Genomic DNA, 22,007 nt, shown 5'->3' with positions numbered 1-22,007 from the left:
AGTAACAGCATCAGACCCACAGGATGGGCAGTTATTCAGCTCAGCAAAGAGACACACAGACAGTTAGTTCTGTTGGAGTCTTGGAAGTTTAACCCAGTAGCTGCGTTAGATGTAGACGCGTCAAGATGTAGCTGTCAAGAAGAGCCATTTTGTCTTTTCAACAAAAATCAATCCACTTTGGGAGCCACAACATTTTATGTCTATTTTACCATCTTGGCTGTAAATATGTCTCAGTATGTGCTGATGTGCTAGTATAGGCTAAAAATTTAACATAAATGAAAATACATACTTTATTCTGCTTTAAGCTTTAGCTCAGTTATAGCTGCTTTTCTTGCATCTCCAGCAGGAAACGTTTCCAAAATTAGAATAGTTTCTTGTAAAATGTCTCTCAGCTTTTGACTTTTTATGAGGCTGAAGTCGCTTCAGGTTCGCCAGCTTCTTGTTTGGATTTCCCGGTTCCACCTTAAATGGTGCCTGAGGCGCCAGAATGTTGCCGACCCCTGGGTTAGACCAAATATAAGCAACCAAACACCCATGTGCTATGACATTACAACCACAACTAACCGGCCCTCAGCCAGGTAAATAACTGTAAATAGCTGTGCTGCTGCTACACCTGTACCAAAATGTCAGTGTAATTATGCTTGACTCGTTCTGCTAAGTAGCTTCTTTGATAGAGCACTTTATCATGTTAATTTGGCCAACTAAAGAGCAAATAATGTTATTTATGTTGTGTCTTTGGCTAATAGAAGGTAGAGGTCTGCACGAGCACGAGACTGAAGAGCAAACCCGACCCAAACCCACTCTCACTAACAGAGATGGTTTATCGCAGACATGGTTTCACAGTGCTTTGCTTTGTTAAGTTCTTTAAGCTGATAGACAGAAAATGACATGCTGACAGTGTTAATGATCAGTAGTAATACCACCGATACTGACTTTACTAAACAAATCAGATATTGGCCAGACGTGGCCGATACACATTCAATACTGTCTCGTAGCCGTAGTTGCTATTCAAGACAAAAACACTTTCTGTTTTTATTAACAGAACAGGAAGCTCATACATGTAATAATTATGAATGATCACATACAGGCAAACTTCTTTGTTTAAGGAAATTAAAATTAGCGAGTGTGAAATCTGCCATGGTTGTTTCTCTATATAATAAAATAAATTCCCTGGGCAGGAACTTTTCCCTGAACTGTATCAGCTTTGCGAGCGAAAAAGTATTTCATACGTTTGCATTATTATGAATTTCATGTAGGCTTAAAAAATCATAGTTAAATTAAATCCAAATAATGTGGTTAAATAATGAAATTAAAAATAGTTAATAATAAGGGTCCTTCATTTTAAAAATCCCCGATTTAAACGTCAGCTAACAAGACAAGCTGCACCACTCATTCTGGCTAATAACGTCTGCAATCTGGAGGTATTTTATACTTAATACAGCTGCTAGTAGCACAGATTTTACAAATTTATTTGCGCTGAAAAGTTTACACTGGAATTATAACTACTGTTTACTGTTGATATCCAGAATCGTATTAATAACAAAGTTTTTTGTAATACTCTGTTTTTATTTTTCATTTTTATTAATTTTCATTGTTATTTGTCTTTTGCTCTAGTGACAGTCTCATCTTAGACACAGTGAGGTGTACAGAATTTAAATAAAATACTTGATATCGGATCGATACTCTGCATCGGCCGATACCCAGTTCAGGGTCACGTTCAATCTCAAAACGTGCGCCGTTTTACTACGGTTTCCAGGTTGAACGCCATGTTTTGTTGAAATGGTGTGAAACGGTGTGTGTTGAGTTGCATGTTCTCTCGTTTGATGGGCGTGTCAGAGGCAGAGCACACGATAAAGTCTAATGAAGTCCTCTACAAATGCAGCCACTGCAGCTTGGTGTACGCAGCTCTAAGACATTAGAAGACATGTTTGTCGTAAGTATTTTATCGTTTTTTAAGTTTTTTTTTAAATAAAATACGCTAATAATTATGTAATCTTAACTTATTGTATGGGTTATTGTATGTGTAGATTTCCACAAGCACTCTTTATGTCAAGTTTTCGAAAGCATTTCTTCTCTATAATGCAGTTGTTTGAATAATTAGCTTTATTCACGTATTTAACCCTTGTGTGGTGTTCAGGTCTGTGGGACCCATTTTCAGTGTTTACCAAAAGAAAAAATGATGCAATTTATTATTATTTCAACCTCAGATTCTTGGCCTTTGGTCATTTTCTGTGAAGAACATATAAAATAACCCATTTTCAGTGTCTTCACTCTGTTCACCCCCCACACATTTATATTACACATGTGGTGTTGGGTGAACCTGCGGGAGTAAACACACCCCAGATATCGGATTTGGTATCAGAAGAGAAAAACTGGAATCGGATCTCTAATTATCAGTACAGTTTGAACTTCACTCAAATCATCAAGACAAAAGTGCGAACAGTGAAAAATACAGAATAAAGAAGCAAAAGTATTTCCTTTTAACTGGAGTTTCAAGCTCCAGCGCTTGAATCTCATTTATACTCTGTCGCCGTGCCAGAGTGGATTTCAAGCTTGAACAGAGTCGCTAATGCTGTACGTTTTTCTTCTTTTTAATATCAGCGTCTAAGCTTGTGTGTGTGTGTCTGTGTGTGTGTGTGTGTGTGTGTGTTTATCCGTGAAGTTCTCTCTGCTGCTTTGCGAGTATTGCTGACACACGACAACGAATGCATTTGAAAAGTGGTCTTTTATCATGCATATTAAATTGTAGACCTGAGTAAAGAAATTGTGGCCAGAGGAGAATTTCACTGCTCAAATTTGGATCCTTGTTGGCTCAGAAAACTTCCTCCTAAAATTCCTGAGGAGATACAGCATTAGATGAAAAGACGTGAGATACCGCTGGTCCAGATAAAAGTGATAACAGTTATTCACAGCACTGAAACTGAGACGTTCTGTTGTGTTGGATGAGAAACTGTTGAGTTCTTGTCTCTCGTTCAGTTCAGATGTTTATATCTGGGCCAATCTGAGCACACTGTGTGACTTTATTGACATGTGTACTACAGCTCAGGAGGAGAGACGTGAGATTACTGGGGTCCTCAGAAACAGCTGAGCAGCAGGAGATACCCCTTAAATGGCCAGGGTCCACCAGCAGGCCCAAAGTTTTATTACACACTTCTATAAGCTAAGAATAGCTCAACCAGTTTGCATTGAAGTGCCTGTAGTTACTGAATAACAAGCCTTAGTATGTAATAAGCCTGAGATTTTAAGGGGCTAATAACTGACCACAGATTTTAGGGGTTGAAGGGGAATTCCACAGAATTTGGAAAACTTGTGCATAATTATGTCGTTTTGATATAAACAGAGTCATTCAGAGTGGTTTGGTGTGAAACGCTCTGTTCTAGATAAACTGACCGAGTCAGAAGTATTCACAGTGGTGGTGATAGGAACCAGACCTCCACCTCTAAAAGCTCCCTCAAAGAGTTATTGCATGAAACGGTTATGATTACACTGCCTGATCTCTGAGACACTGAGTACGATTACATGCACTCAATAATCTGATCATAATCGGATTTCTGCAGTTATCTGATTACTCAAAACAAATTACCGCAAAACAAAGTTTGAGTTTTACATTATGTTTACGTCACGTTTTTCTGTGAGTTTAATGGCCGGTTGCGAGTCAGAAATCCCCCAGGATGTTTCCCCATTATCTGATTACTCAAGTGCGTGTAAACGCGTTGTTCGGATTACTGACAAAATCTGATTTTCTGCAGGTATCGGATTATTAAGTGCATGTAAACGCACTCACTGTTTTACGATAGTTTTGAGAAAGTTTTGGTGTAAACAACCTATTTTTTTAAACCCACTTATGGTGGGGAGTTACATGCAGGCTACTGTAAGAAAAAATAGAAATAAATCAACATTACATACCATCACTATCTAAAAAGACATGTATCTCAATTTCTTTTTTATTTTCATTATTCTGGAACATTTGATCAAGTCAAGATTTCATGATGAATGGACCAGCAGAGATGCTCTAGAGCAGTGCTCAACAGTCCTTGACCTGGAGATCTGCCATCCTGCAGCGTTTAGTTCAAGCCACACTCAGACGCATCTGCTCCAGCTAATTAACTTCTTCTTGATTGGCTGGATCAGCTGCATCTTAGCATGTTCGGCTATCTTTAGACTACCAGCCCAAATCCGATTTTGGTAACACTTTATTTGGATTGTCCCATGTAGGTGGTTTGTGGATGCTCAGTAAATCTTACAGTAACTTTCCACTAAATATCTATTCAGTGTAGCTGAAATTGAGTGTGAGAGAGTCTGTTAATTTTAAGCCTAATCCTAAACCTAATACTAACCCTAACCTCAAGGCAAAATCTACAACTACTCCTAAACCTAATCCTAACCATAACGTTGTTGATAATCAACTGAGGATCAAAAAAGTTTGGTAATGATTTAAGTATCAGTAGATCATCTGTAGGGGACCATTCAAATAAAGTGTGACCCTGATTTTTTTCATATCCAGACTGTGTCCAGATTTTTGATTTTTGAGTGTGGACAGCAAAAACCCCATTTTTGCAAATCTGATCCAAACCACATTAGAAGGTGATTCCAGCCAGACTTTTACAGATGCATCTCAGTCTGGACGCTCTGGCCGCTCAAATCAGATTTCAAATTGTCTTTTGCGTCACTCGCAACGCAACGAACTACAACGATGTCAAATCCAGTGTGATTAAGTGCTGAGATTCAAGAAAAGCGCCAAAGATTCTGAAGGGCGAGATGATGCACCTCCATCTCTCCTGCATCCGCATTTGAAATCCACCTCACCACGGCAACCCATGCAGATAGGCTGGTGATGTTTTGACTAGGGCTGGGCGATTAATCGAAAAGTAATCGAAACTGACATTCAGAACCTCTAACCGACGTAATCTCGCCCATGTCGGTTATTTCGATTTTTTCTCCACTCTGTGTGTTCATGTACTGTCCCCTTAAAAACGTACTACCGCGCGTGTATCGCGTGACTCCACCACGTCCACTCACATGGAAGCTAAGGCTACGTTCACACAGCAGGTAAAAGTGGCCCAAATCTGATTTTCTCACCAAATCTGATTTTTTTTGTTTGGCTTTTCACATTATGTTTTAAATGAGATCTGTATGCGACATCAGTCTGAACAGATCAGCTCCTAAACTGACCCACATGCGTAAAGGAACAGAGCTTCACGCTGCTTCACGGCTCATCCAGAGGTAAACAATCACAACTGCCAACGAACGCCAGTCGCTCCCGGAGGATCAGCTTCATCTTCACCAGCATCACAGGAGCCATCATGAAGCTTCACTGACTGACAGCTGGGCTCATCACCCAGAATGTGTTCGAGTCGTAAAAAGGCCATGGTCACTTCTTTGGTTCGCGTCCTCGGATTCTTTAAACTTCGCTTTCAGACTTTTAACTGTTCTTTGATGCTGCTGCCTTGTTCTCCTGCGGCCACGTTCGGACATTTCTTTCAAAATCTCTTCAAACACGGAGGGTTTTGGATCAGTCTCTTCTAATTTCTGTACAGAAATATCACCCCAAACGTTTATTAGGTCTCAGCAGCACGAAATTATGACCAATGTCGAGTTGGATTGACGTAAAAGTCGTGTGAATTCCGATCTGGCTGTTGAGACGATTTACATTAAGATATGCAGAACATATTTACAGTAGAAACCTCGTCAGTGAACTATGAGGGCAAAAAACAAAAAAAATAATCGTTCATTTATCGTAATCGAGGTAAAACATTAAACGTAATATTGATTTAAGGTTAAATCGCCCAGCACTAGTCTGGACACACGCAAATCTGATCTGATCTCTTGAAAATGACAGTCGTCTCAAAAGATCTGATTTGAGAAATAAATCTGTTTTGCCTGCAGTCTGAACACAGCCTAAGATGCAGGTTGGAACTAAACACTCTGCAGGAAGGTTGATCTCCTGCAGGAGGGCTGGTGACCACAGCTCCACTATCACTTCTAATTACGCTGACTTACATTAAACATAAGCTTTTTGCCTTGTGGTCCTGTGAAGTTAGCGCTTTTGGAGATACTTGTTTTTTTTGTTTTGACAGCAATGATATAAATCTCAGAAGACACGTGTAGGTTCACTGGTGGTTTTGGATAGTAAATAAAATGACTTTCCCAGAGGATAAAATCTCTTTCTTAAGATTGTCTCAAAGAAATAAAGCAGATCTCAATATTATACTAATGAAGGATCACTGATTCCGTGGTTGTCGTGGGCTGGAGGTTAGGGAACCAACCCTGTGACTGGAAGGTCGCTGGTTCAATCCCCTAAGCTGACAGTACGTGTCTGAAGTGCCCTTGAGCAAGGCACCTAAGTCCCCAACCGCTGCCTGGGCGCCTTGGATAGGGCTGCTCACTAGTGTGTATGTGGTTTTTCACTGCATGGATAGGTTAAACCCTTTTTAGTCCCCGTTGTGGGACTAAAAAGGGTCACCTAATAATAAGTCCACCCTGAATGACTTTCTACATCTCAACGAGTGGAGTTCCCCCTTAAGCAGAAGTCTTTGTTTGATTGTTGTACAGCAGAAAATACAGCGATACTGTGGAGATGTTTTTAAGGAGAATCTTTTTGATTTTTCATTCCTCTGCGGGTCTCTGTGTGTGTGTGTGTGTGTGTGTGTGTGTGTGCGCAGATGAGCTCGTGCAGCAGTAGGGCTCTCACTCTCCTCTCCACGGTGTTTGGGGCGTGCGGGCTGCTGTTGGTGGGGGTTGCCGTGGCAACGGACTACTGGCTGCTGATGGAGGAGGGCATCGTACTGCAGCAGAACCAAACCATCGACGTCAAGATGGCACTGCACTCCGGCCTGTGGAGAGTGTGTTTCATAGCAGGTACACACACACACAGGTGGCACGTTGGAGGGTGTTGTGTGTATTTTAGAATATTCTAATTAATTACCATCAATTATAATGATATTCAATAAAGCATGCACTCATTCTTCTGAACAAAATAAACAATATAAAAATCTCTGGTTATTTTCTAATATAAATCCTGTGTCTCACTACTGTGTAAAGAAGTCCTTTGGTTACTAGGGGTGTAATAATTCACCAAATTCATAATTCAATTTAATGTGTTATGGGGGTGTCTCGATCCATTTTGGGATACAGTGGAAAAAAAAAGGAGCACAGGTTTAAAATGAGAAGTACATTTTTACAATTATTAATTTTTTTAATGAAAAAAAAACAATTATAATAATAATAATGATCTGCGTTTTGAAAACATTTTTTAATCAGCCTTTACATCTCCTACTGTGTAATTGAGTGTGGACGTGACATAATTACCGCGCCACACATTAACAATCTGATTGGACGTCACTCGACTCATTTGCATACAGCTTGCCTGGGAGGAGCGAGAGCAGAGTAATCAGGGTGTGCGTCAGCGGCGGTTCAATGTGTCATTTATTAACTTCTTAAAATCTCAGGTTTATTACATACTAAGATTTATTATTCAGTAACTACAGAGACTTCAATGCAAACTGGCTGAGCTGTTCTTGGGATATAGAAGTGAGTAATAGAACTTTGGGGCCGGGGTTCAGTGGGTATATTGTCGTGTCTTGCCACATCATGGCACGCTCTGTTTGATATAAATTATCAAAAAAAAAAGGTCAAGTTTAAAAAGGGGCAAATCATTTTGCATGACTTCACCATTCATGTCACACATAAACTGCTTAAAATTTCAGCACCCCAACTTAAAACTCCCACCCACATCGCTGAGGAAAAGTACCATTCCAAAAAGCAACCAGCTCAGAAAACTGCTTACGTACTGAGTAACTTATAGTGGAACATCTCAGAGCATCCAGCGTCTATCAGCACAGTAATATAAGTTTGTCAGACTCTGTGTCTAAATAAAATGCTCAACTCCGAAGCGAGAGGTGTGGCCAATCACAAAGCAGTCCCTGTGATAAACCAACACAGCAGAATGAAATTAAACCCCAAAACAGAATTAGGATGGAGTGTTAATGACTAAAACAGGACTTAGTAACTTTTTCACTAATGTACTTGAGTAAAAGTATCAGCTTTTGAAAATACTCACCTCTGATTAAAGCTGGTGTATTCAAAGCTAGCGTTGTGTGGACATGTGATTTCCTTCCTTCCAGGTTTCACATAGTCCTTTTTACTCGACTTCTGATAACCCCCTCTCTCGCTCTCTCTCAGGTTCGGAGAAAGGACGATGTGTGGCCTCAGAGTATTTCACAGAACCAGAGATAGAGATCACAACAGAAAACACCGCAAATATTCTCAGTGAGTAAACCTTGGTCAGGTGAACGTGAGCCAATTGTGCATATGATGAGGTCCAAAAGTCTGAGACTATCCTATTTTGCATTTTCTTACAAAGTTTGTTACGCAGATTATATTACCAGCATAACAGTTTGAGCGAAGGGCAGAATCTTTCAAATATTAATGCAAATTTCAGAAATTCTAAGTATTTCGGTGTGGTGTCCCCTTTTTGCTATACTGACAGCGTGGACTCCTTTGTGCAGGTGCCTCTGATCAAAACCACCCATGAGTTGTCTGAACACGAGCTTTAGTGGAAGAAATAACACTCAAGAACAAATTTGACCCCTTTGTACAAAGGCCTTAAAGGGGAATGACACCATATTTCCTAAATTTCCACATAATTAAGTGGTTAAGATTTAAACAGAGTCATTCAGAGTGGTTTGCTGTGAACGCTCCATTCTAGAGAAGTTACTGAGTCAGAATTGTTCACAGTGGTGGTGACAGGAACCAGACGTCCACCTCTAAAAACTCCCTCACAGAAAGTTACTACATGAAATGGTTATGAATTCACTGCCTGATGACTGAGACACTGTTTGCAATAGTTTTGAGAAGGTTTTGGGCTGTATGTCACATGTTTGCTGGAATGTGAATAGTAAGCTAGAAATAGTGCAGAACTGAATTTTTCTTCTTTCTTTTTTTCATAAATTTAAAAACAAAGTTATGAGAATAAGCTCACTATTCACATTTAACCCTTGTGTGGTGTTCAGGTCTGTGGGACCCATTTTCAGTGTTTACCAAAAGAAAAACTGATGCAATATATTATTATTTTAACCTCAGATTCTTGTCCTTTGCTCATTTTCTGTGAAGAACATATAAAATAACCCGTTTTCAGTGTCTTCACTCTGTTCACCCCCCACACATTTATATTACACATGTGGTGTTGGGTGAACCTGCGGGGAGTAAAAGTGTGGAGGTGCTGTGTCCTTCACTCTGTTCTCCTCCTACATGGCCTGCTGTTAGTGTGTATGTGTGTGTATGTGTTTGTATAAGTGTGTGTGTGTGTGAGGGTGGACAACATGGACAGGCTGCTGACTGGCTACAGCTGCTAAAGGAGAACCCTACGCTGGACACTTGTGATATTTTAAACATCTGGTATTTTTACATAAATTGTTATGGCTGTATTGATTTAATAAACCAATAATGTGGTGGGTCCAGCAGACCACTGAGTAACAAACACATCAACACCACACAAGGGTTAAGCAAACTTGAGACATACATCTCAAAACCTTCTCAGAACTACTGATTTTTAGGGTGCTCTCAGACTTTTGGTCCCCAGTTTACCTGCTCAAACCCTTACACACATCTGATCTGTGTTGTTTTGTTTTGTTTTTTTTCAGAAATGGTGCGAACAGCCACGCCGTTCCCCATGGTGTCTTTACTCTTTGTATTCACCGCCTTCATCATCAGTAACGTGGGACACATCCGCCCCCAGCGCACCATCCTGGCCTTCGTCTCCGGAATCTTCTTCATCCTTTCAGGTACCAACCCCCGCTACATCCTTCTGTCAAATTTAATCAGCCATCCTTTATTTACAAACTCTGTTTATTGTTTTTTCTGTAAAGAGTGCAAACAATAACAAAAAACCCTCTGTAAAGACATCAACACTAAATAATAGCAGACAAAATAAAAATACGCAGTTCTGTGCAAAAGTCAAGAAAACAATGTAAAAATTTTATTGATCTGGGTGGTAAGTGTGTTTTTGACAGGAAAACAAATAAACATTAAAAAAGTAAAACAGAACATGATTTTTGGTGGCATTTATATAATATAATAACATAACATTTATATAACATAATAACCAGATAATAAACAGCAACCTAATAATTATCTAATACATTATGTTGACTATTAATCACTATATAATTGCTACATACACCGATCAGGTGGTCAGGACCCCCATGGACCCTCACAGAGCAGGTACTATTTGGGTGGTGGATCATTCTCAGCACTGCAGTAACACTGACGTGGTAGTGGTGTGTTAGTCTGTGTTGCGCTGGTCTGAGTGGATCAGACACAGCAGTGCTGCTGGAGTTTTTAAACACCTCAGTGTCGCTGCTGGACTGAGAATAGTCCACCAACCAAAAATATCCAGCCAACAGTCATGAAAAACTCTGTGTCTGATCCACTCGTACCAGCACAACACACACTAACACACCCACCACCACGTCAGTGTTACTGCAGTGCTGAGAATGATCCACCACCCAAACAGTACCTGCTCTGTGAGGGTCCATGGGGGTCCTGACCACTGAAGAACAGGGTAAAAGGGGGCTAACAAAGTATCAGAGAAACAGATGGACTACAGTCTGTAACTGTAGAACTACAAAGTGCACCTATATAGTAAGTGGAGCTGATAAAATGGACAATGAGTGTAGAAACAAGGAGGTGGTCATAATGTTATGCCTGATCGGTGTATGCATTAATAAATAGTATCATTTATTACATTACCTTTACAAAGTGGCATGCAAACAATCATTTTGAATTGCAGAAACCTAATCATTTATTATAGTCTGTCATGTTTTAACTGTAATTATTAGTAGTTGTTGTTTATCTTGCCACTTTGTGAAGCATACGTTTCCCACATGTCTAGCAGTTAATGTATATTTTTTAAACATTAACAGCAATTAACTGTACCCGATTACAAAGTTTCGACTTTGTTCTGTATTTATAAAGACACTTTGTTTTACCTACTACACTTGAATACATTACATGTATGAAAAGTACAAATTACTGTGCTTTAAATAGTCGTGCGTCACAAAATAAATGGTTAATAATTCAAACAGCAACAGAATGCAGTTAGAACAGCACAGGTTTGGTTCCTGACTTCTCTCTGCTCTCCAACCATCGCAAGGATTAGTTCACTTCTATCAGCAGCACCTGATTTAATTTAATGAAGGACTCATTGGATAAACCAGGTATTGGATGGGAGCTTAAAACACTGGACTTCCTCAAGGAGACCTTTGGGTAATGATTAATATCACACAATAACAACTGTTTCAGCACAATTTTAGCACGATAATAATAACATTATAAGCCCTGCTGTACAATTGATTTTAATTGTGCGTGCAGAGATACCGCCTGAGATTTCACAGTACGTTTGGTAAATGAGCCATGATCCCTACATATGTTTATCAGTAGAAAACGGACTTAAAATCATTTTCAGATAACAAAGATACACGATGCTTGTTTACAATTCCTTGTTTACAAGACTACAAGTCTGTGTTATGCTGTTTTCAGCACTAACTGGAGTTCAAATGTACCATCTGCATTTGATTATCATTGTCTTATTCAATCTCAAATCCCCATCTAATAATGAAGATTCCCCATCTGTTTTGTCTATTTCTGTCTAGCACTGGTGCTTTTGGGCTCAACTGGAATTACTCTAGTTTGCTAACGACTCCTCTGTTCTCTGTAACTCTTGTTTCTGTAAAACTTGTCCACAAGGTCTTACCTTCTCAAATGTCAGGCAGCACAACCAAAACAAAGGACTTTTATTTTGACATGCTTTCACGAAAGAGGTCAGGGTATTGCATCATAAAGAAAAGCCCAGGTGACCTTCATGTTGCAATGCCAGGGTCAGTAGCCCTTTCACAAATTTTGCAAAAAAAATCCTTTTTGGGTCGTGGTTAGAACGGTTCAGTTAGCCTTGTCAGAGCGATGTGTAATTATTATAATGATGTTTATTTATTTGAAAAATGTAACTATAAACTCAACTTCAAGGACAAAGGTTTCTATGGGTGTCTAAGTAAATGCCTGTTTAATGTGAAATTAGTTTGAAAAGTCAGGTGGCTCAACCAGATCGAATAGTGCAACCAGACCAGCAGTTTTAATAACTGAAATAGGAAATTAAAGGTTTTGATAACACTCAGTATATTTTATGTTATTTATTGATTGATTGATTGATTGACAAATATATTGCTGTTGTCGGAAGAAAACCTCCTATCTCCAAAATGGTAACTTTACGGGAGAAGGAAAAAACCTACTTTACTTTTAATGCAAGTCAATGGAACCAGACGTTTTTCCATTCATGAAATTTACATACAATGTAAAGGCAGGTATTTTCAAATTATGTCAAAAACTGAAAACGTCAAAAATGGAGATACGAGGTTTTCTTCTGACAACAGCGATATATTAAGTGTGTATATATATATATATATATATATATATATATATGTATATATATATATATATATAAAATGTACATACTTTCCCTATGTATAAATATTAGGCTGTCTGATTTCTAAGTCAGGTGTCTAAAACGTTGGAACATATATATTGTATGTATATATATATATATATATATATATATATATATATATATACAATATGTATGTAGTACTATACAAAAGTTTTAGACACCTGACACCTGTAATTCGATTTTTAGATGGGCTGTTTTTGTGCCCAGAAAAACAGTAATATTAGAATAAGCACAAATAGCATTTATACAAGTAGTGGCTTTGCGTATGTCACTGTGTTTAACTCCAATTTTGATTTCCAAACTTCTTCTTGGGGAAGCCCAGGATTCTTTTTTAGTTTAGTTATCAACAAATACCGGGTTTAGCTTATTAATACTTCATGTTAAATGAAGTGTGTTGGTGAAGGAATTCCATGTGATCAATGTGAAGGGACCATTCAGGAAACACCAGGAACTAAACTTGGATCTTCAATCCTACGATCCTTCACAATGCCAAGCACATTTATGTAGTGAATTGATTCTCAAGAGTCGCTATTTACAATGTAAACATTACCTAAAGAAATTAACTCTTAATTTTTGTTCCATGCCAGATCTGAGTTCTTTCGATAATACCTTCCTCTCCAGCTGCTGTGCTGCTCCCAGACTGGTTATACTGTTGAGCACAGAAGTTTCCCTGGTCAAATGCCATGTGTTGTTGAGTTGAAGTGAAAATAAGTGAACACATCCTCTACAGAGAACACACTTCTGCACATTTTAACACACAATTACTGTTTATCTGCCTAATTTTAACATACTGGGTAAATAACTGTTGCAGAGCAGTTTGGAGCCCTGCTAACAACCAACACTTCTGCACTCAAAGGCTGGTTTGCCACCATCCCCCCACTACACAACACTCCAGCAGCATAATGGATCAATATCCACATTCAATATTATTGCTGTCCTGCTGTGCAGAATTATTAGGCATAACATGTACGTTCATATAACTGCTGTATACAGTAGCTGCAGACGTCTTCGGTCTCTAAAGTCTATTTGTATGCAGACCGCAGTGTTGTTTACATCTCTGCTTCTTTAACCTTGAAGCTGGTCAGGAAAGGCCTTCTTTAATCTGTCCACAATCTGTTCCCTCTGCTGTACAGCCTACACTGACACACTGTCCTTGGGCGAAAAAACATTTTTACTTCTTTCCTTTCATTCGTCTTCACACTGTTTTCTGTCTGGGATGTGAAAAGTCATTCTGAACAGGAGTTAAGGAATACATCACTGCTCAAAAGTTTGGAATCAGTGGTCTTAGCACTCTCAGAAGAAAAGGTCTGAAACTGTCACTGGGGTGGAACCCTCAAGGGTCCATCTCAGCACCTTTAGTCAGGGAACATAACTGAACCATAATCCACTGAAATGATATGTTCTAAGCTGTACTGACTCCACACACCCCGTCTCGTCTCCAGGCTTTTATTTTACTGTTCTGTTTTAAAACATTCGGTTATGAAAAGGTACAAATACGAACTTTTCACCTGGAAAAACTTATTTAAGATTCACAATCAGACCTTAAAACCACTGTTGTACCTTTGAGGGAACATTTACATTATTTGTACCTTTTGTAAATCTCTGAAGAACCTTCATTTCTGTCTAACAGTAAATAACACAGACCTAGTTTGTGTGCAGACATATTAGTAAAATAATTCCAATCTGCTCACCTTGTACAGCTTCACAGATTTAAGATCATTAATAGGAAACTGTAAACTGTGTAAAAATTGAAAAAATGTTAGATGTGTCCACAACAGAGCTGCACACGACTCGAGAATGACAGAAAGCTGAAGAACATCAAGATTAATTAATAGAATGGCTTCTGTGTCAGAAGTAGTGATCAAACCTTGAGGCAGATAAACTGAGAATAAATTACTAGAAGTAGATAATTATAGCAGGGGAGCGTGCGACAACCTGACAACACAACACATTTTATCTTTTGCTCACTAATTTTGAAAAAATCATCTTAGACGTCTCTGCTGGGGCATTTTAGTTTACCACAGCGGCGATCTCCGAAAACGCCACTCATATCTGTCACAGCCTGTTTCATAATGTAGCACTGCAATAGGAAAACAGCATGCAGTGGGCAGCAGCTGGAGAAACTGTAGTCATAATTCTATAAACATTAAACTATTTCATTTTAATTAATCCACTGTTTAATATTTAGTTTTTTTATTATTTATTGTATAAAGTATGAATAATAATATATACATTTTTGATATAACAAGATTTTGAAATATTATTAGTGTATAAATAATAAAGAATCACCACACTGTAAAATAAGGTTTTATTTTTATATTCTCTGTACTGTTTTGGTGAATTTTTGTTTAGGAATCCCACTGTTTTATGCATTTCATTCATTCAATTCATTTCAGATGTACCTTTTACCATCTCTCTCTCTCTCTCTCTCTCTCTCTCTCTCTCTCAGGTCTGAGTCTGGTGGTGGGCCTGGTGCTGTACATCTCCAGTATAAATGATGAAGTGATGAACAGGCCGAGAGAGCCGGAGCAGTTCTTCAACTATCATTATGGCTGGTCCTTCGCCTTCGCCGCCAGCTCCTTCCTCCTCAAAGAGGTCAGTGTGGAGGTCACAAAATGACCCCTTTATTTAAAAAATGTTGAGTAAAGCTATCTACACACTGTCGTATGGTATAGTGCACTGTGAAGTATAGTATGGTATTGTAGTGTAGTAAGGTATAGTATGTGTAGTCTAGTGCACTGTGTAGTGTAGTGTACTGTATACAATAGCATAGTATATGCAGTATAGTGCACTGTGTAGTGTAGTATAGTATGTGTAGTACAGTGCACTGTATAGTGTAGTATAGTATGTGTAGTATAGTGCACTGTGCAGTGTAGTATAGTATGTGTAGTACAGTGCACTGTATAGTGTAGTATAGTATGTGTAGTGAAGTGTATAGTGTAGTATAGTATATGCCGTATAGTGCACTGTGTAGTGTAGTATATGCAGTATAGTGCACTGTGTAGTGTAGTATAGTATGTGTAGTACAGTGCACTGTGCAGTGTAGTATAGTATATGCAGTATAGTGCACTGTGTAGTGTAGTATAGTATATGCAGTATAGTGCACTGTGTAGTGTAGTATAGTATATGTAGTACAGTGCACTGTTTAGTGTATTATGTGTAGTATAGTGCACTGTGCAGTGTAATAAGGTATAATATGTGTAGCATAGTGCACTGTGTAGTGTCGTAAGGTATAGTGCACTGTGTAGTGCAGTGTAAGTGTGTATAGTATAGTGCACATTTAGGGTAGACAGGTATAGTATGTGTAGTACTGGCTACTGTGAAGTGTAGGTATGGTATAGTATGTGCACTGTGGTGTACTGTGTAGTGTAGTAGTGTTTAGTATGTATAGCATCTTATACTGTACATTGTAATACAGTTTCTTCTACTTTTTAATCCTGCGAGTTGATCCACACTTTACTTCCTCCCGCTCATGTCTACAGAATGTACACATTAGTTTCATAATAGCTACTGAATAATTCAGAGGAGATACTAAATAATCAGATGAGAATAGAGAAGAACGGAAAGAGAACAGAGGAGAAGAGAAGAGAGGAAAGGAGAAGGGAAGAGCAGGATAAAAAAGAAGAGAGTAAAGAAGACTCTGAGGCCGGAGCTGTGTGTGTCAATCAGCAGTTTGTGTGAGGATTTAGCTGAATTGGAGTTTCTGCGTGAAACTCTTTTTTTCTGCTTGACTCAGCAGGGTCTCCGCACTGCCACACGCTCATGGCTGCTTAGAGAGCCGTGTGTGTGTGTGTGTCAGTTATAGAGATAGGGGGAGTGTGTGCACGTTGGAGAGCGAGAGAAAAAAGAAGTGATTTAAATAGCAATTTGAAAAGAAGCTCTAGAGAAAGCTTTTAAAACATTAAATCAGTGAAATGGTTTAATCAGTAAATCTCGGCTGCAGCACTGACTCAGTGAGGGAGCAGCGGAGAGAACAGTGCGCAGTGTTTCTCCTTCATACTTTACATATCTACAGTACGCACAGTCCGCTTGTGCCAGACTGTCTTTAAAGGGCTCATATCAGGGAATTTTCCTCGCTTTTTCAAATGTAATGTCGCATATAACACAGATCAAGTATCAAAACGTTCCCCTTACTGTCCGGTCCATGCAGTCTATCTATAGAACCTAAGCTGAAAAAACAGCCCATTTAAAATGAATTGATTCTGTGATGTCACAAAAACAACACATTTGCATATATCTGCCTAGTTAGCCTATAGCAGGCCCAACTACTCTCACTGAGGCTATATAGAGTGTTTCAACCTAGCCTGCTTTTTGAATGAGGCGTAATATATAGAGCAGCCAATCAGAACAAAGGTCATTTACATATACAGTCACATGCAGAAGTTTTGGCACCCCTGTTCAGATAACATTTTGTTGATTTTCTAAGTGTCAATCAGTATGTTAAACTCAGCAAATACATTTAAACACGGCACTAAAATATGTAGAATAATGTCATATGTAAGTTTGTCTCCTATAGAGAATGTGTCCACAAAACTAAATTGACCAGGAGTGTTCAGACGTCTGCGTAAGACTGTATCAGTCTTAAAGGCACAGCAACAAAAGCAGCCTGTTTATTTATAAAGGATAAGGAGAGGCTGGGTTGGTCATGTGATGAATTATGGCTGTTTTGGTACACAAATATCATAAGAAATTGTAGGATATGGGCCCTTTAATGGATTGTCAGTGTCCTGTGAAGTTCATTTCTCTTTGTCTCTTGTTTATTTATATAAAGTGTGTGTTTTACGTTTTACTGCTTTTGTTAGTTTGCTGTTCAATGATTTATCCATAGTGTTTCAGTGAATGTATCATTTTCTCTCTCTCTCTCTCTCTCTCTCTCTCTCTCTATATATATATATATATATATATGTATATATACACACACACATAAATATACATAAATCTTTCTTTTCTCTTTTCTTTCTCCATGTTATTTTCTCTCGTCCTTTTGTCTCTTTTTCTTGCCTCCCACTTTCTCTTCTCTCCCTTTTTTCTCCCCTCCCGCTCGCTCCACTGTCTCTCTATTTATCTTTCTATCTTTCTTTTCCCTCTCCTTCTTTTTCTCCCCTCCCGCTCTCTTTCATCTTTCTTTATCTTTCTCTCTTTCTCCCCTGCTGCTCTATCTTTTTCTCCCCTCCCACTCTCCCATCTCTTTCTCTCTTTCTCCCCTCCTATTTCTGTCTTTTTCTCCCCTCCTGCTTTTTCATTTCTGTCTTTTTCTCCCCTCCCTCTCTCCCTTTATCTGTCCTTTTCTCCCCTTCTCTCTCCCTTTTTTCTCCCCTCCCACTCTCTCTCATCTCTCTCCCTTTCTTTTTCTCCCCTATTGCTCTTTCATCTCTTTTCCTCCCCTCCTGCTCTCTTTCATCTCTCTCTGTCTTTTTCTCTCCTCCCTCTCTCATCTCTCCTTCTTTTTCTCCCCTCCCACTCTCTTTCATCTCTCTTTTTCTCCCCTCCCGCTCTCCTTCATCTCTTTCTGTCTTTTTCTACCCTCCCTCTCTCTCTTTATCTCTCTCTCTCTGTGTCCCCCCCCCCTCGTTCTCTATCACTCTCCCTCTTAAGGGTGCTGGTGTGATGTCGGTGTATCTGTTTATGAAGCGCTATGCGGAGGAGGAGATGTATCGTCCTCACCCTGCGCTCTACCGCCCCCGTCTGTCCGACAGCAGCGATTACAGCGGTCAGTTTCTGCACCCGGACAGCTGGCCGCCGCCTCAACGTGCTCGCAGCGCCTCAGAGCTGTCCAGTGACGTCTCCATACAGCTGGCACAGAACCCTCAGCCCCCGCCCAAACCCGGCGTCCAGCAGGGGCCGCCGCCCGCCAGCCTGACCGCTGTCTCCAGCCCCGCCTCCGCAACCGCATACCAGCTCCAATCACCCAACGCCACGACAACCTTTACCCACAACCACCCGCTGCGCCCTGCTGACCCCCAGGGCCTGGCCATGCCACCCCCCGCGGTGCCACCCCCACACTACCACACACATATGCGCATGAGCGCCTCTCCCTGTTAAAAAGAGGCAGTGCAACGCACTATGGCTGTGAAGGAGAGACAAAGGCTGTGTTCCAAATCATCCCCTATTCGTTATTATTATTATAAAATCCGGAGTTCTGTATAGAACGCTATTATAGGGAACAGAAAAGCTCCTTAATCACTTTTTTCTACACTGGAAAATCAAGGGCACTATATAGAGCACTATTATAGGGTACAACAATTATCCCTAATTGCTATTCTCTACATGGGAAATCAAGGGCACTATATAGAACACTATCATAGGGGACAGGAAAGGTCCTTAATCACAGTTTGTACATTTGAAAATCAAGGGCACTGTACAGAACACTATTATAGGGAACAAAAATGATCCCTAACTGCTGTTACCTATATTGCAAATCAAGTGCACTATGTATAGGGAACAGAAGTGATTCCTCACTGCTATTCCTTACATGGGAAATCAAGGGCACTATATAAACACTATTATAGGGAATACAAATTGTCTTTAAACTCAGGTCAAGCTCTAGTTTAGTCACCACTCTGCAACACTAGTCACAGCCCATAAACATACAAAACATCAACTTCAACCTAAATAACACAAGTGTCCACTAGGATCCATCACTTGCAGTACTTGCTGAGGTGCACTGTGGGATTTTAAGGGTACGCTGCATATTCAAATGTCTGACTCCCAAGAGTGCACTATATATTCAACAGTATAGCTTCGGACGCAGCCCCAGTACGGCGTAATGTAGTGAATAGGGCAGAGTTTTGGATGCAGCCCAAAATAGCACACTGTATAGTGAACGGGGCCGTTTTGGATGCAACTCAAAATAGTGCACTTTATAGTGAATATTATACAGTTTTGTACACAGCCCAAAATAGGGCACTATATAGTGAACAGGACATAGTTTAGGATGCAGCTTAAAATAGTATACTAAATAGTGAACAGGACAGTTTTGGATGCAGCTCAAAACAATGCACTTCATAGTGAACAGGGTATAGTTTTGGATACAGCTCAAAATAGTGAACTTCATAGTGAACAGGGTATAGTTTTGGATGCAGCCAAAAACTACACTATATAGTGAACAGGACATAGTTTTGAATGCAGCTTAAAATAGTGCACTACAATGAACAGGACAGTTTTGGATGCAGCTCAAAATTATGCACTTTATAGTGAAGAGTATAGTTTTGTACACAGCCCAAAATACTGCACTGTATAGTGAACAGGACACAGTTTTGGATGCAGCTCAGAATAGTGCACTGTACAGTGAATAGGGCATCGTTTTGGACACAGCCTGAGAGCTGAAAACTGAGAAATGAGAATGTTTATAAAGTGCGTAATTAATGAAAGACTTGCTGTCCAGATATGAATGTTATAGTGGAACAGTAAACAATTCCATTATGCGGCATTACAGAGAGTTATAAGGTTTTTTGCACAAGCGATGTACAATGCAAAAGACTTCACAGACTTTAACGTATACTTACACATGTAGTGCACAAACACTGTAACTATTGCCTTCAGTTCTACTGGTGATATTGAAATGTTTTCTTTATTTTCCATCACTTTCTCAATCAATGTGTCAATATGAGTGTTATTATTAATGACAAAAAATTAAGATTACTTATTACCAGGGAAAAGATGTAAATACATCAAAGGGGAATTCCACCTGTTTTTCAAAGGTTCTGCAGAATTTCTGCATAATTGTTGGTGGTTGAGATGTAAACAGAGTCATTCAGAATGGTTTGGTGTGAAACGCTCTGTTCTGGAGAAACTTAAGACTCAGAACTGTTCAGTGGTGGTGATAGGAACCAGACATCCATGTCTAAAAGCTCCCTCACAGACAGTTAGTACATGAAATGGTTATGAATTCACTGACTGATGACAATTTTTACAATAGTTCTGGTCTAAGCATATTTTTAAATCCATTCACGGTGGAGGGATACATGCAGGGTGTTGTGAGGCAAAATAGTCCCCAAAGACAACGTATTATATAAAATTTTCCACTCTTTTCCATCATCAACATTCCATATAAACTCAGAAGACTCGTGTAGGTTCACTGATGGTTCTGGATAGTAAATAAAATATCTATATCTGTGTTGTAGTCATGGCGACCCCTGGTTCCTATCACCACCACTGTACATCTGAACCATTTCACACCAAACCACTCTGACTCACTCTGTTTACATCTCACACACTGAAAAGTTTAGAGGGCCACTTTAAGTAATTTATTTCTACTTTGATAAAGAAAGACTCTCGAGACGAGATTTTATGATGTAAATATTATGTGCTGTTGTATTTTTAACTGAAAAAATGACTGAAAATGAAAATGACTCAAAAGGACTTCTAAAGCCTTGGTCAGGACTTCTTCTTCTGGGCTTTTTCGACTTGCCGTAAGCACTTTTTCCACGTTATTTGCAGCAGATTGGTGGCTTAAGCTGTTTATGATTTATGCGTATTGAACGGATTTCGTCGTTTTCTTCCCAAGGTTATATAAGCGCTGGCTCTTATTTGCTGCTACATGTAGTATTAGTATGCTAATCAATTCACATGCAGTTTACTTCTAAAATATCCCACCTGGGGCTTTGACAGTGTGATTAATGGGTGTGTGCTGCTCCTGCTCCTGCTGATGATGAAGAAGATGAAGATGATAAAGATGTGACAGTGTTAAAGAGTAAGATTTGTGGGAGTCAGAATCTTTTATCACTATAATAAAGCCACCATGCTGAGTCTGCATTTTTATTTACCTGCAACTACTGTCCAACGCTCATACTTTGACTTCTACTGAAGGACGTCAGTGAGGAAAGTCACTCAGTTACAATTCAGCCATTAACATTTAGTACCTGATCCTTTCATTGGGTTTAATTCTGCTGTGCTGGTTCAGCTCCTGTTCTGCTTTACTGGGCCTCACTCTTCTCACTTTGGAGTTTTAGGATTTTATTTTACACCGAAAAGATCTAGAAAGAGACGAATACAGACGAACAGAGAGGACTGTGTTTACTTCTGCTTGAGACGTTATTTCAGTGAAGAAAGCGACTGACGGCCCTTTCTGTTTAAAAATGGGATTGATTTGATGGCAGACTGACAGTCTAATAGGAGTGATGACTTATTCACTTGTTTGTTTGTTTGTTTGTCTGTCTGCCCCAAAAGACCTCCTTGTACTGTATCTGATCAACCAAAGCACAATCGGATTGACTTCAGTCCAATGACTTTTAAAATTCATTGCAACAGACAGATAGACTGACTGACTGACAGATGCATACATAAATACATAGGCAGATAGACAGACAGATAGATAGATAGATAGATAGATAGACACAGATAGATAAGCAAAAAGATAGACACAGATAGGCAGATAGATAAATACATAGACACAGATAAATAGATAAGCAAACAGACCGACATAGATAGGCAGATAGATAGACAGATGTAGAGACAGACAGACAGATAAGCAGAGAGACGGATGGATGGATAGATAGACAAATAGCTA

General features: G+C 39.4%; 1 protein-coding gene across 1 annotated transcript in view; it reads left to right on the top strand.

Annotated features, from left to right (window-relative positions):
- The window catches only part of cacng7b (calcium channel, voltage-dependent, gamma subunit 7b), a 34,681-nt gene extending 16,140 nt beyond the window's left edge, over positions 1-18,541 (top strand). The window contains exons 2-6 of the mRNA XM_036595616.1: positions 6,663-6,858; positions 8,182-8,268; positions 9,642-9,782; positions 14,949-15,094; positions 18,095-18,541. Coding sequence (XP_036451509.1) covers positions 6,663-6,858; positions 8,182-8,268; positions 9,642-9,782; positions 14,949-15,094; positions 18,095-18,541 — 1,017 coding nt within the window. The remainder of the gene's footprint in view (positions 1-6,662; positions 6,859-8,181; positions 8,269-9,641; positions 9,783-14,948; positions 15,095-18,094) is intronic.
- The last annotated feature ends 3,466 nt before the right edge of the window (positions 18,542-22,007 follow it).

The sequence above is a fragment of the Colossoma macropomum genome, unplaced genomic scaffold (genome assembly GCF_904425465.1).
Source record: "Colossoma macropomum unplaced genomic scaffold, Colossoma_macropomum, whole genome shotgun sequence".
In the NCBI taxonomy this organism is placed as follows: Eukaryota; Metazoa; Chordata; class Actinopteri; order Characiformes; family Serrasalmidae; genus Colossoma; species Colossoma macropomum.
The sequence above is the reverse complement of the archived record's forward strand: the minus strand, read 5'-3'. Positions and strand labels throughout refer to the sequence as shown.